Raw genomic sequence first — 14,075 nt, forward strand, 5'->3', positions numbered from 1 at the left:
TAAAACCCCAAATCTCAGAATAACTGGATTCATCTCTGAAATATTGTTTCTATTTCTGTTTTACTGCAAATTAAAGCATTTAGTGGAAGAAATATAGTATTAGTATTTACTAGGGAAACATCTTGGTTCTATATATGATTACATTACATTCCCAGAACAGGGAAAGTGGAAAGCATGTAGTCAACAGCTGCCAGCATAAGATGCAGGCAGGCTACGCAGGGAAAGAGCGAGCACCTCTGAGAACATCCTGGCCGTTCTACTGCAGGCCTCTGGGGCCAGGTAACACTGTGGACCTGTGGGCTGAGAGCATGGCCCATGGGTGCTCAGACACCACTGATACCTTCACGAACATCCGTCTGGCCAAAGTTATCTACATGGACCATTGTGGGTATCAAATAGTCGAGCAGATGACCTGTTTGTGATAGGTCATAATGACTGCTATGCCACATCCCAGATGACGCTCATGTCACCTCTTCGATGGGATGCAACTTCAGCAAGAGCAAGGGAAGCATCGTGAGGGATATTCCTCCCCAAACTACAAGTGTGGCTGTTTCTTTAGCAAGCCCCAACCCCCACTCAGTCTCCTCCAGAGTTCTCTAAGCCAAGTCTCTGTCTACCTCCATATTCATCATACTTAAATTATCTTTTCAGTTTTTGTTTTGTTTTGTTTGGTTTGGTTTGGTTTGGTTTGGTAACTGAGGTCTAACTGACATATAACATTATATAAGCTTCAGGTGTAAAAAGATAATGATCCAGTATTTGTATATATTGTGACATGATCACTGCAGTAAGTCTAGCTATCATCCATCCCTATACATACTAACAAATTTCTTTTTCCTTCGTGATGAGTTTTAAGATGCTCTTTTAGCAACTTTCAGATATGCAATATGGTTATGTTAATTACAGTCACCATGGTGTACATTACATCCCCACAACTCAGTGATTTTCTAATTAGAAGTTTGTACCTTTTCACTCGCTTAGCTTTAATATTAAATTTAATTGATTTTTATTGGCAATTGATAAGAGATTTCTATGAGCAGAAAATCCATTGTAAAGAACATGTGTTGTGTGAAATCTAAAGAGCAAACTAAATGAACAAAATGAAAACAGACTCATAGATATAAAGAACATTTTGCTGGTTGCCAGGTGAGAGGGGGCTGGAAGTTGTATAAAAAGTAAAGGGATTAAGAAGTACAGATTGGTAGTTACAGAATAGTCATGGGGTTGGAAAGTACAACATAGGAAATATAGTTGATAATATTATAATAACCTCAAAAAGTGTGAGGTGGGTACTAATTGGGAGATCACTTTGTAAATTATTTAAATGTCTAATATTATGCAATACACCTGGAACTAATATAAAATAATATTGCATGTCAACACTAATCGTAAAATAAAAATTAAAAAAAAAGAATATGTCTTAGATTCATGCACAGAACATTGATTTATCTCCTTCGGAGCAATATCCTGAATAAATTCTTTGCTGTAGCTAAATGCGTGTGTATGTAGTTTGTGTGCATATGCCAGTTCCATGAGAGAGAAAGCAAGAGAAAGGCTGGGAATTTTTGAGAAGAGAACATGAGAGCTGTAACTTGTGCCTTCCAATCAGACAGCAGTTTTCGTGGTAGCACACTTTTGAACAAACTCACTTTATTCTTTAATAAACATGTATGTGAATGGAGGGAAAAGGAAATAGTGAGTTTACAGTTGGAATTAAAGCTACAGTTCTGAAGTTTGATTTAAGTGTCCTCCGAAGACATAATACAATAATTTATAATGGAAAGGTACTTTAAATTTAAAGCATTTTTGATAAATGCAATGTATAACAATCTTTAAAAATAATAAACACTAAAAAATAATTCACAGGGGAAAGTACATGGATAATTACATATATTTTAAATGACTAGTTTTATGTGATATTATGACTTTTGTCTCTCAACAGTCAACACTTTCCTTTACCTAGGCAATAAGCCTCATTTAAGACCTTCTGAAAATATAGAATGATGGGATGAAAGTCTCATCGTCTCACATAAGTTTGGTAATTTACCTTATACTCAAATCAGATATATACATTTGAATATTATAGAAGGCAACTACTTAGCAAATATTCTAATAAAAAACTATTAGCTTGAACTAGCCTTTGAAAACTTAGTAAATACTCTATCTAGTTCAGAAATTTAACCAATCATAGAGATGAAAGAATCCTTTTCCTGGTAATTATATCACAGAAAGCTGCCTTTACTTCCTTATTCCTGAGGCTGTAGATCAAAGGATTTAACATGGGGATCACCACTGTGTAGAACACAGAAGCCACTTTGTCCTGACTTACGGAGTAGATGGAACTGGGTTTCAGATAAGTATAGATGGCAGTGGAATAGAACAGAGTTATAGCTGTCAGGTGAGAGGCACATGTCGAGAACGCTTTGCGCCTCCCCTCCCCTGAATGCATGCGAAAGATGGAGAAGAGAATGTAGGAGTAGGAGGCGAGGATGAGCAGCAGAGTCCCGATCATATTCACACCAGCAAAAGTGGAAATGGTGCTTTCACTCAGCTGTGTGTGTGCAGAACATGAGAGCTTAAAAAGTGGAGTGCAATCACAGAAGAAGTGGTTGATGACATTGGAGCTACAGAATGGCAAGCTGCTTATATAACTTGTGTGAACAATGGAGTTCAACAGCCCTGCTGTAAAAGCCCCTGCGGCCATTTTAAGGCAGATGGTCCTGGACATGAGCACGGGGTAAAGCAGAGGGTTGCATATGGCCACGTAACGGTCGTAGGCCATTAACCCAAACAGGATGCACTCAGTCGTAGCCAAGGCAAGGAAGAAGTACAACTGCACAAAGCAGCCAACAAAGGAGATGATTTTCTTCTCTGACAATAAATCCACCAGCATCTTTGGGGTGATGGTGGAGGAGTAACAAATGTCCGCAAAGGACAGGTTGGCCAGAAAGAAGTACATGGGTGTGTGAAGTCGAGAGTCGGCCCTGATTAAGAGTATCATGCCAACATTCCCCCAAACCGTAAGTGTGTATACCACAAAAAACAGCAAGAAGAGGGTAATCTGTAGCTCCAGCGTGTCTGCCAATCCCAACAGGATGAACTCAGTCACCACAGTATAATTTGTTCTAGTCATGTGTTACAAATAGAGTCTCCTTAAACTTGCATTAAATGTAGATATTTCTCTCTCCAAACGTTCTGATGTAGATATTCACACACGGAGAAAAGACAACCTAGGATAATATAGTGTAGTAAACAGAGTGACTGAAGAAAGAGGAAAATTAGTGGACAAGTGGACAAGCATGTAAATTTATTGAACAGTTGTCTACTAAATCTGGTTGTAGTCCTCTCAAAGCACTGGGCAAGTACACACACTTCTCTCCAGTTTCTGAAAATGCCATGTATTTCTCTACCCTCCCACATGCCAAATACAAAGGATACAGATAACCTGCTGAAGTCTCTCCCATTCTCTGAACAGGTGTGTGAGTTTAACTCGAATCCATATTTTTCCCCTCAAGATCACTCTGTTTATTCCTCAACTCCAAATGTATGCGTTGTACCCTGTAAATAGCTCTTCTACACCCCATGCAGCCAAAATAGTGACTATTTCAAATAACCAATATATCAAACAATGATTTTGAGATATTTTAACTTTTTTTTTTTTTACCAGAACGAAACTATTGTTCCTGTTACACGGTATGCTGGCAAAATAATGCCATGTTATAGCAGACAGGCTATCTGTCCACCTCAGTGAATAGCAGCTCCAACTCCTTATAGCTTTCTTCCCAATGTCTTACCTGTGTAATCTATCATGTTATCATCAGTTCTCATTGTTGCTTAAAAATTTTTAAGGAAAATAATTCATTTTCAAACAAAATGCAATGTATATTTGAAATACCTATTTATAACATTTTGAGATAATCTCTCAGTGAATACATGTTGCTTCACATAGTTTTCTTTAAGGAAAATTGAGTAACCATGGGTACTAAATTACAGCATTTAATTGTGGAGTCAAATCTCTAAGGGCAGAAACTCCCAATCTCAAAAGGAAAGAAAATATAATCACGTGGAGATGTATGAAGTCACACATTGCATCATAAAGTGGACCCAGGTCTCTATGTTACTTTAAAGTCTTTGCCTAAGTAAAAGCAAATTAATTTTGGATATATATTGCTCTCTTTACTGTGTTTTCAGCTTACTCCAAAGGCGCATAGTCCACTATCAGTTCTTCTGCTTTTCCTGTGAGTGTGTGTGTGTGTGTGTGTGTGTGTGTGTGTGTGCGTGTGTGTGTGTGTGTGTGTGTGTGTGTCCCTCCTTTTGTCTGGTTAACTTTACCTCTAATCCAACTCTATTCTGGAGTGAAATTAATGAGAAGAGAAAACACATTCATTATACAATATTTAAAGAAATTCTATACCTTGAGCAAATAAGATATTGACCAAGAAAATCTAATTTTTTTTTTAATGATTTTAAAACTGGGCTGGTCTTTTGCAATTATTGTCTGTGATTCTGATCCTACAAGGAGATGAAATTATAGTTTTTTGGGATCCAAATTTACAAGTGAAACAAGGTACATGGAGAGTCTATTTGCATAAAAATGTAATAATGCATCTGTGAAGTACTATATTATGATTTTCTATTTGAATTCTTGATTAACTCGACTGCAGTCTTTTCACTGACATTATCATTTTACATATTTTGTAGATGTAAAAAATAAGATGTAAAGCTATTAAATAACTTTCCAGTGGACAAACTGCTGAGAAGTGGAAGAGTTAATTTAACACAACGTTATACTGAAATAAAGAATACTGAGCTGCTTAATTTTCCTGTCCAGTTCCATTTTACCTTTTATCTTACTTAGAAGATAGTACAAACACACACATAAACATATATATACACATATGCATTTGTATACCTAAATGTACATATGAATACATATACCTGTGTGCATCTTGCATATCCAGTCTTACAAACTTCTAAGCAGTTTGAATATATCTCTAAAGAAAGATTTATATCATGAAAGATACTGTTTAAAAACTCAACCTGTAAACATTCGATTATGAAGTCATTAAAAACTAAAACTACCCCCTGATTGACATATATCAAATATATAAACTTTATTTACTAATGTATAAAACTTAATTAACAAATTGAAGTAATGAAAGTCCTTTAAAATAATTTGTAATTTAACAATCAGAATTGTGGGTTAAGAATTAACACAACGAGTTTTCATTGGATCAGGGGAAGAAAAGAATGATGTAAAGAAGGGAATAATATTATTAAACCCTCAAAAAGATCTAATTTATTGAACTCTCAAGATATTATAATTGAAAATCTTGAAAGGAATTTCAGGAAGAAGCAGAAAGAACAATAAATAAAAAAATATTTCATTTAAAAAATGATTTAAAATGTTTAAAGAAATGAGTTGAAAACTATGAGATTTTTAGCCAGGTTTATTGTCTCCTAGAGTCTTTATTAAATTATCATTGGTTGTAGGTGTACAGTTTGGAACATTTTGACAAACACCTACTGTCTTGTTACCATTACCATAATCATGACAGGTATTTTGTTCAGCCTAATAAATTTTTTATGCTCTTTTATAGATACTTTTATCTTCTCCCTCAGTCTCTGCCAATCACTGGAAAACCATTGTTGTAATTTATGTAATGCTTTTGTTCTTTCCAAAATGTGACCTAAATGGAAGCATATAGTGTATAGCTTTTTGACTTGGCTTCTGTCCCTCATTGTAATGTTTTGAGATTCATCCGTGTTCTTGCTTTTATACTATTTTTTCCTTTTATTTCAAAGTACTACGTTCTGTCCATGCCATTGGGTGTGTTTCCAATTCAGATCAATCATGTTTAAAGCTCCTCTTTGTGGGGACCTATGTTTTTATTTATCTTTGGTAAATAGTATTAGAATTACTAAATCATGTAATTCAATATAAGCTGTTTAAGAGACTGACAAACTAACACAATTGGTGGGCTGTTTCGTACTGCTCCCAGCAATGTCTGAGAGTTTCTGTTGCTTTAAATCAAAGCCAGCATTGAGCATTTTTCTTAAAGTTTTATCTCTTCTAATAGTCACATAGTTATATATCACTGTGATTTTAATTTTAATTTTCCTAATGACTAATCATTTTTAACATTTCTCATGTGTTTATGGCTATTTTTATTTAATAAAATACCTATAAAAATCTCTTGCTTATTTTATGTGGTTGCCCATTTTATAGAGTTACGAGAAGTCTTTATATATTCTGAATACAAATCCTGTAACAAATATGCATAGATATGTACTTTGCCTATATTTTTTCAGCTTGTGGTTTGGCTCTGTATGTTTGACAGTATCTTTTGAAAAACATATTCTAAGTTTTGTTTTGTTCATTTTATTAATGCTTAGTTACGTATTTGTACCTTTTGTGTAATATCTTAAAAAATTTTCTCAACTTAAATTTTTTCCTATGTTTTATTTAAGAATTTTTAAATTGTTTAGATCTATCATTTTTTTTTGATTTTGTTGTAGTGTTTGATGTAAAGTTTTCCCCCTTTTCCTTCCTTCCTTCCTTCCTTCCTTCTTCCTTCCTTCCTTCCTTCCTTCCTTCCTTCCTTCCTTCCTTCCTTCCTTCCTTCCTTCCTTCCTTCCACTCTCCCTTGCTCCCTCTTTTTTCTCTCTCTCCCTTCTTTCTTTTCTCCTTTCCTTCTTTTTCATCTATTCTCACTTTCATCTACTCATCTACTACTATTTTTTTCAAAAGACTATCCTTTTTCTACAGACTGATATTGCTGTTTTTTTATGCATGAAATTTAATTGATAATATGTGTTCAAATCAATTTCTGAACTCCTTATGCTTTTCTTGATTACTATCTTGATTATTGCAGCTTTGTAGCACATCTTAAAATCAGATAGTGACTGTCATATAATCAATTTTCCAAGATTTTGGCTATTTTCAGACCTTTTACTATTTAATTTCAGGTTGAGTTTCTGTAAAAGGGCTCTTGGGGGTTGCTGTTATTACAAATGGTGATTTTTACATTTAAAATTTTGAATTAAGGTGCTATTTTTTTCTTCCTTCGAAATTTTATTTTTTTTTCTTATTTATTTATTTATTTTTTACCTTATTGCATGTGTAGAGCCATCAATGCCATGTATAGTGGAAGTGATGAGGGCATGCATCGTCTCCTTGTTTCCCATTCTGTTAACTGTAGAGTTTTGCATATGCTCTTTAACAAGTTCAGGAAGTTTATTGTGTTTTTATTTGTTGAGTTACTTTGTGATGAATAAATGCTGAATTATATCAAATTCATCCTTTGAGATTATTATTTATTTTTCTTTTTAGAATGATACTATAATGAATTGTGTTAATTTATTTTTTGAATGTTAAATATCCATTAAAAGTTATTTGGAGCAAATTCTACTTGCTAATGATTTTTTATTTTTTCATTGAAGTGTGCGTATATATTTGCTATAATTGCAAAAGCAAGAGAAAGCTAACAGTCTTTAAATGAGTATCATCTGCTGAATAAAGGGCTAGATATTTACAGGTGTTATCCCAATCCTCACAAGAATCTGATGAGGTGGGCAATTATTATTCATAATTTAAAAATTAATAAGAATAAAAATAAATAAGGTGCTCAAAAACTCACAGTTGTGAAATGGCAAAGCTAACATTCAAATCCAAGTTGCCTGAGTCATAATACTTATTTCAGTCTAGTCACTCAGATAATTGAGAAAAACAAAAAAAAATAGGGTGCCTGGGGATTCTTCTCAATAATATTGAACTAATACTTTAGAATACCTTCACATAATTAATGCTTTAAAATGTATTTATATAGCTCATAGAAATCATAGTCTTTACAGGATAAATTATTGGCCAGTGTAATCTAAGGATTTTGTTGTTGTTATTTTTTAATGAAAGATCTCCCAGTGAAGGAGACATATGTTATGTTGTAACTGGACACATCAAAGTCAATTATGTTACTGTTCTTCATCTTTCTCATTTAAAATAAACTATCAAACCATACCACTAGAATGAAAGTAATTGCTTATCCAAATCTCTCCTGGGGTTGGGGTTTATCTTGGGATAATGTCCCAGTTATCACAGGCTAGAAGATAAATACTCACCCTTTATATGACCTATTTGTAAAATCTTAAGAGAAATAGTGTCAGTGTCTTGTACAAAATTTTACAATTCAAAATTCTAGATGGTACTGAGGTAAGTGACTGATCCCCTGAAGCATCAACAAAATGGTTGGTATGAGTATCGTATAGATAATGTTGCCTTAGATGTCATATATTTTAACTGACTCTCTGTGGGCTGGAGAAGTGGGTAGGGGATAGTGAGGACATAATCCTGACCTCACTTTGTCCATGAGAGTTTCCAAAAGTCACTGCCTGATTCATTAGGCTTCTTACTGCTACAAAGGGAAGGCCAACTGTGCCTTGTTTGGAATTTTTGGAAATGTAATGGTCTAGTTAATTTGGGTGAGCAAAATTCAGTAAGCTAAACCTCCATCAAGGTTTCTATGAGCACAGACACGTAGTCACATACAGTATGCTTATTCATTGTTTTGTCTGCAGCAAAATTATGCTCAGAGTCTGACATTGTTAAATAATTTATTTAGCACAGATCCACTGCAGGAATTGTAATTTATAACAAAAATAATTTATAAGCAAATAGCATACAGGATAATGCCTTTTGATAAGTCAATATTGAAATAACATATTCCAAACTAAAGATAGATAGAATATACTACTGTTCCAAGAAAAGGAATGATAAAAGAAATAAAGTCCAACTTTAGTTGAGGTGTACCTTTCTGCAACATGTTCTTGGAAAAGTCAGCTTAGCCAAGCATGAGCTGACAGACATCCAGCTGCCAGCACTAATTGAAGTTCCTTGTAGCCAGAGCATGGTACCAGTGGAATGAAGGCACTGATGTTGGCAGACATCTCCATCATGATACTGCTACACAGTTTTCACAGCCGGCAAAGACTGTCTTGCCACAGTAGGAACTAATATCCCAAGGTGTTCAGCGAGCTATTTTGATCAGCACAGAGTAGCCTTGTGCAGACCAAACACTCTGAGTAAGTCCTCATAATTTGTTGGTATTTGAAGCGTAAATGTTCATTATGTCACAGTCACTCCTCTACACGTTCATGTCGATAAACACTCAGTGGCACAACAATTTTGATGACATCCTCCTGACATGGCCTCTCCCAAATATGCAAATTCATACTTAGATAAAAAAAAAAAACTTTCTTTAGCTATAAACAAGCACAGCAGATCCTCTCATAACACTGTTTTGTTCAATGTCATTTCATTATAATGTTGATGAGATGCTGTAGAAACTTAACTCTTATTTCTATCAATTAGCCTAGGGTAAAACTGGTTTCATTATACCTCATTTCACCAAAATTTTAAGAACCTATCTAAGATGTTAAGTGAGGACTCACTGTATATCAAAACAACTTCATTTAAGCCATAAACAAGTAGGTCGAAATGACTTTATTTAAGTCATTAACCAGTATACTTGAAATCATAACAAACCAATACACATTTCTATAACTGTCATCTTGGAGATCTTATGATTTTGAAATCAGATGTTGAATTATCAATAATCATAATGACATTGATATTAATAACAGATAATAACGGATCCATTTTTATGTATTTATAATATAATGAGCCCTGTAAACAATGATATAAATTATGAAGCTTAATCCTGGTTTCAGCCTTATGGTATACGATTATGTTAATTAAAAAAAAAAAAAAAAACAAAGAAATTTAGGCATAGAAAATTTTAACGACTTGTAGAACATTAGATGTCACATCTGAGGTTAAACTCAATTTTGCCTAACTTTAAACCCTGTGTGTTTAACTGCTATAGCACAGTGCTTTTAGAAATGGAGAGCAAGTTCTACATGCATGCTTCAAACAGAGTAGCAAAGATAAACCTATTCCTGGGCACCATTTGCAAACAGAGCTTTGTTCGGTGAGATTTCTCTCAAAAATCAGTAGATTCAACTTGTTTAAGGAAATTATTCTGCTTTCAGCTTAAAGTAGAGAGACATAAATCTTTTAAGAGAAGTGAAAATTTTCTGGAATACTTAGGGTCTCATGCAACAATTGATGACAGAAACTCTCTAAACAGTTGCAGGTTTCATGGGAACTCAAGGAAAAAAATCAGACTTTGATTCATAAGCTGTTTATAGATATAAGATGTACACTCATTAAAATCATTAGTGGATATGTCACTTGGATGATCTTGTGAATGTGACTTAGTCACCCCATTTGAAAAATAAGGATATGGATTAGATAATTGCTGAGGTTCTTTCTAACACTAACATTCTATTTTTAAATAATATAACATTCTTACAGCAATAGAAAATATTTCAACATCACTGGCACAGTAGTATTTTGGTTAAGAAGTGAGAACTGGTATCTGTCTATATATACCTGGGCAACTTGATTACATCTCTGTTCTTCAGTGTTATATCTTTAAAGATAGAAATAATATCCATCTCATAGGATAAAATGAGAATTAAAATGATGCATATCAAATGCTTAGAAAATATTATTGGCCCGCTAGCCATAATTTTAGTTATTACTGATTGCTTTTATCATCATCATCATCATCATTGCCATTAATGTAGATAACTAGGTATTACATCAGAATATAAAAGGGCTCTAGTTCATAGAAACCCAAGTAGTTCATAGAAAACTGTTCAAAGAAAAAAAGTTATAATTTGTCTTTGTTGTGATGGTGGTGATAGTTATACTTCATTTATCTGTGTTGAGAGTTTGTGTAGTTTTTAATTTTTACATGTCTGCTAATTTGTTGTTTTCAGGGAGAAAATAAAACATATTTTGAAAAAAATAACTTGCTCAATGTTGACAACTTCTATCAATAATCTCTAAACAAATATAAAAATTTATTAAGCAATTATGAAGCTTTTGAATATGTACAGTCTTATTTGCCTTAGATGACAATTCCACATAATAAATAGGGAAGGTCTGATTTCATAAATGAGGATGTGATGACATAAAGATGAAATGATTTGTGATAGGAGAACCAAAATTACTTTCTGGGTCTCCAGACACTTACTTATTTTTTCTTATCCTTCCTTGCCGTTGTCTTTTCCGTACCAGTGATACCAAATCAAGCCTGATATGCAGGCAAATATGATGATGTGGAGGTCTCAGTGTAGAGTGCTAATACCCTTGTAATCAAAAGGCCAATGCTAATACTACTATCTTACTAGATATAATCTTTGGGAATCAATGATACAGAATCTTCTAAATATGTCATGCTTTTGATACTCACCAATTCTTTAATGTTAATTCTTCAGCTAGAGTTTGGCAAAAATAACTTAAAAGAATCTTTTTTATTGTTAATGAATTCTTTAGCCATTACATCTGTGCAAACTTTTCTCTAAACTCTCAGATAGATTGTAAATACAGTAGATTAATTAGTTACACATTCTTTAACCATTACATTGATGTTATATCCTTTATTTCAGGAAAAAAAGGAAAAGAAAAGTTTAAATATGAGAATATTAAAAATTAGATGTTATATAAAACTTAGAAATAACATTTGTAGTACATGGACACATAAACTGTTTTCCTCTTTTAAGTTTGAATTCTTTCACCTTCCATTTTCTTAGTCAAGTTGTTTTTAAGATCTGATTCCCAAAGCAGACTGACTTTGTTCACCTAGAAGATTGCAGATCATGCTATTGGGGGAGGGGAAATTTTGAGGTTACCAGGAATGGCAGCGAGAAAAGATCTTCATTATTTGTTGCCTTCTTACTCACTGCAGTGTTTCTCAGACTACTTTTAATATTACGAATCTTGGGACATTTGCTAAATATTCCATCTAACTATGACTTATTTTTATTTGCACCCATTCTGTTTATTTTTCTTGGTTATTTCTCCTTCTGGGTGTATAATACATATTTTTTCATATAGCCCCAGTTTAGAAGTCTATTAATAGCTGTAGAGATGTGGTGGTTCCTCAAAACACTTAATGTTTCTGGGACCTCACACCAGACATTGCCATAACTCAGAGATAAGAAAGATACATAAACCTACAGAAGAAAGAAATAATTTTAAGGTGTGCGTAAAAGATTTATTACTGTCAAACAAGGCATTTGAATAGAATGCATAAACACATGACCACGATGGCTTTTCTTTATAGCACAGATCATGTATCCATGATGCTAAAGATAAGAAGAATTTTGAGACAACTAAATAGGTATTTCAAATTCTTGAATATACAATTAAAAAGAAACACAAAGGTCAATTTATTTGTTTTAATAATTTCATCTAATAAATACACATTTTAGTGTTTATTATGTACCAGTTACATAAATTTTTTACAAACATCTACTTGTTTTTTATTCTAACCATCACGAAGTAGTTAAAACACTTTATCAACCTTACACCGTCAGTAAGTAGCAAAGCTAAGATTTGAACCATCATCTCTTCTGTAACTACTGTGCTCTTAACCTTTATGTTAAAATACCTCCCAAGTAAATGGACATTCTTCTGTGGACTTACCTAGTTTACCTGTGAGTGGTTTTTTCCTAGAATGTTGTTCAACTCTAATTTCCTTTACATGAAGGAAGGTGATTTTAGGATTGGAAAAATAGACCTTTACCTCTAAGAATTTTGCCGGTTCTATAATTTTAGCAGTTCTTTTCAACTGAGTCGCATGCATTCCTCTTCATCTTGAAAGGAACTAATATCATCTCTTAATGTGCACAGCTTTTAAAGAGTTGCTGTATCTCGATACATCACCTCTGAATAACATCAATGATCATTTCTAATTACTTCTTTTAAAAAAAATGACAAAAATGAAAACAAACCAAATATGTCACAGTGTATGCCATAATTGGATTTATTATCTTTCTCTTTGCTTCCTTAGAAAGGAGAGTAAAGATATTTTTGGTTCATTGATCACTCAAGTCCACTCACGTATTCTGACACCATTTATTTTGGATGAGAAAAACAAGAAAACCAAGAAGATGTTGGAGAGTAATTATACCATGCCAACTGAGTTCCTCCTTGTTGGATTCACAGATTATCTACCTCTCGGAATCACATTATTCCTGGTATTTCTCATAGCATATATACTAACTGTGGTGGGAAATGTGGGTTTAATAATCTTAGTTAACATCGATTCAAACCTGCAAACGCCCATGTATTATTTGCTCAGCAACTTGTCTTTCTTAGACATCTGCTATTCTACGTCAATCACTCCTAAAATGCTGGTGAATTTTTTAACAACCAGAAAAAGCATCTCTCCCTATGGTTGTGCACTACAAATGTTTTTCTTTTGCTGTTTTGCTGATGCCGAGTGCCTTATCTTGGCAGCGATGGCGTATGACCGCTATGCAGCCATCTGTAACGCATTGCTCTATCCTACACTGATGTCTAGGAGAGTCTGTATCTGCTTCATTGTGTTGGCATACTTCAGTGGAAGTATGACTTCAATGGTCCATGTCTGCCTCACATTCAGGCTGCCATTTTGTGGCTCCAATATTATCAACCATTTTTTCTGTGATATTCCACCTCTTCTGGCTCTATCATGTGCAGATACCCATATCAATGAACTTCTGCTCTTTGCCTTGTGTGGCTTCATCCAGACCAGCACTTTCATAGTTATATTTATCTCATACTTTGGTATCCTTATCACTGTTTTGAGCATCAAGTCCTCGGGTGGCAGAAGCAAAGCATTCTCCACTTGTGCTTCCCATCTCATAGCAGTCACCTTATTCTATGGAACACTCTTGTTTATGTACTTACGTCCTGCCACCAGCTATTCCCCAAACACTGATAAGGTAGTTGCAGTGTTTTATACTGTTGTTTTCCCCATGTTTAACCCAATAATCTATAGCTTAAGAAACAAGGATGTGAAAAATGCTCTGAGAAAATTCTTGGAAAGAAACTGGGCTTCAAATGATAACAATTTGAATCACTGAAACATTTAAGTCATAGCCTGCCCTTCCAATCTCATTATCAATACTATGCCATGGACACCACATATGTTAACTATTTTAAATATATTTCCATTTTCCAG

General features: G+C 34.0%; 2 protein-coding genes across 2 annotated transcripts; one reads left to right on the plus strand and one right to left on the minus strand.

The window, feature by feature from the left end:
• Window positions 1–2,185: 2,185 nt before the first annotated feature.
• On the minus strand, window positions 2,186–3,133 carry LOC105308590 (olfactory receptor 5F1-like). Its single transcript, XM_023525680.1, has one exon. It carries the CDS (start codon window positions 3,131–3,133, stop codon window positions 2,186–2,188), a length of 948 nt encoding a protein of 315 aa, XP_023381448.1.
• Window positions 3,134–13,020: 9,887 nt separating this feature from the next.
• Window positions 13,021–13,977, plus strand: LOC105308596 (olfactory receptor 5AS1-like). Its single transcript, XM_011384595.1, has one exon. The coding sequence runs from the start codon at window positions 13,021–13,023 to the stop codon at window positions 13,975–13,977; it is 957 nt and encodes a 318-aa protein (XP_011382897.1).
• The last annotated feature ends 98 nt before the right edge of the window (window positions 13,978–14,075 follow it).

This window comes from Pteropus vampyrus, unplaced genomic scaffold (assembly GCF_000151845.1).
Source record: "Pteropus vampyrus isolate Shadow unplaced genomic scaffold, Pvam_2.0 Scaffold595, whole genome shotgun sequence".
In the NCBI taxonomy this organism is placed as follows: domain Eukaryota; kingdom Metazoa; phylum Chordata; class Mammalia; order Chiroptera; family Pteropodidae; genus Pteropus; species Pteropus vampyrus.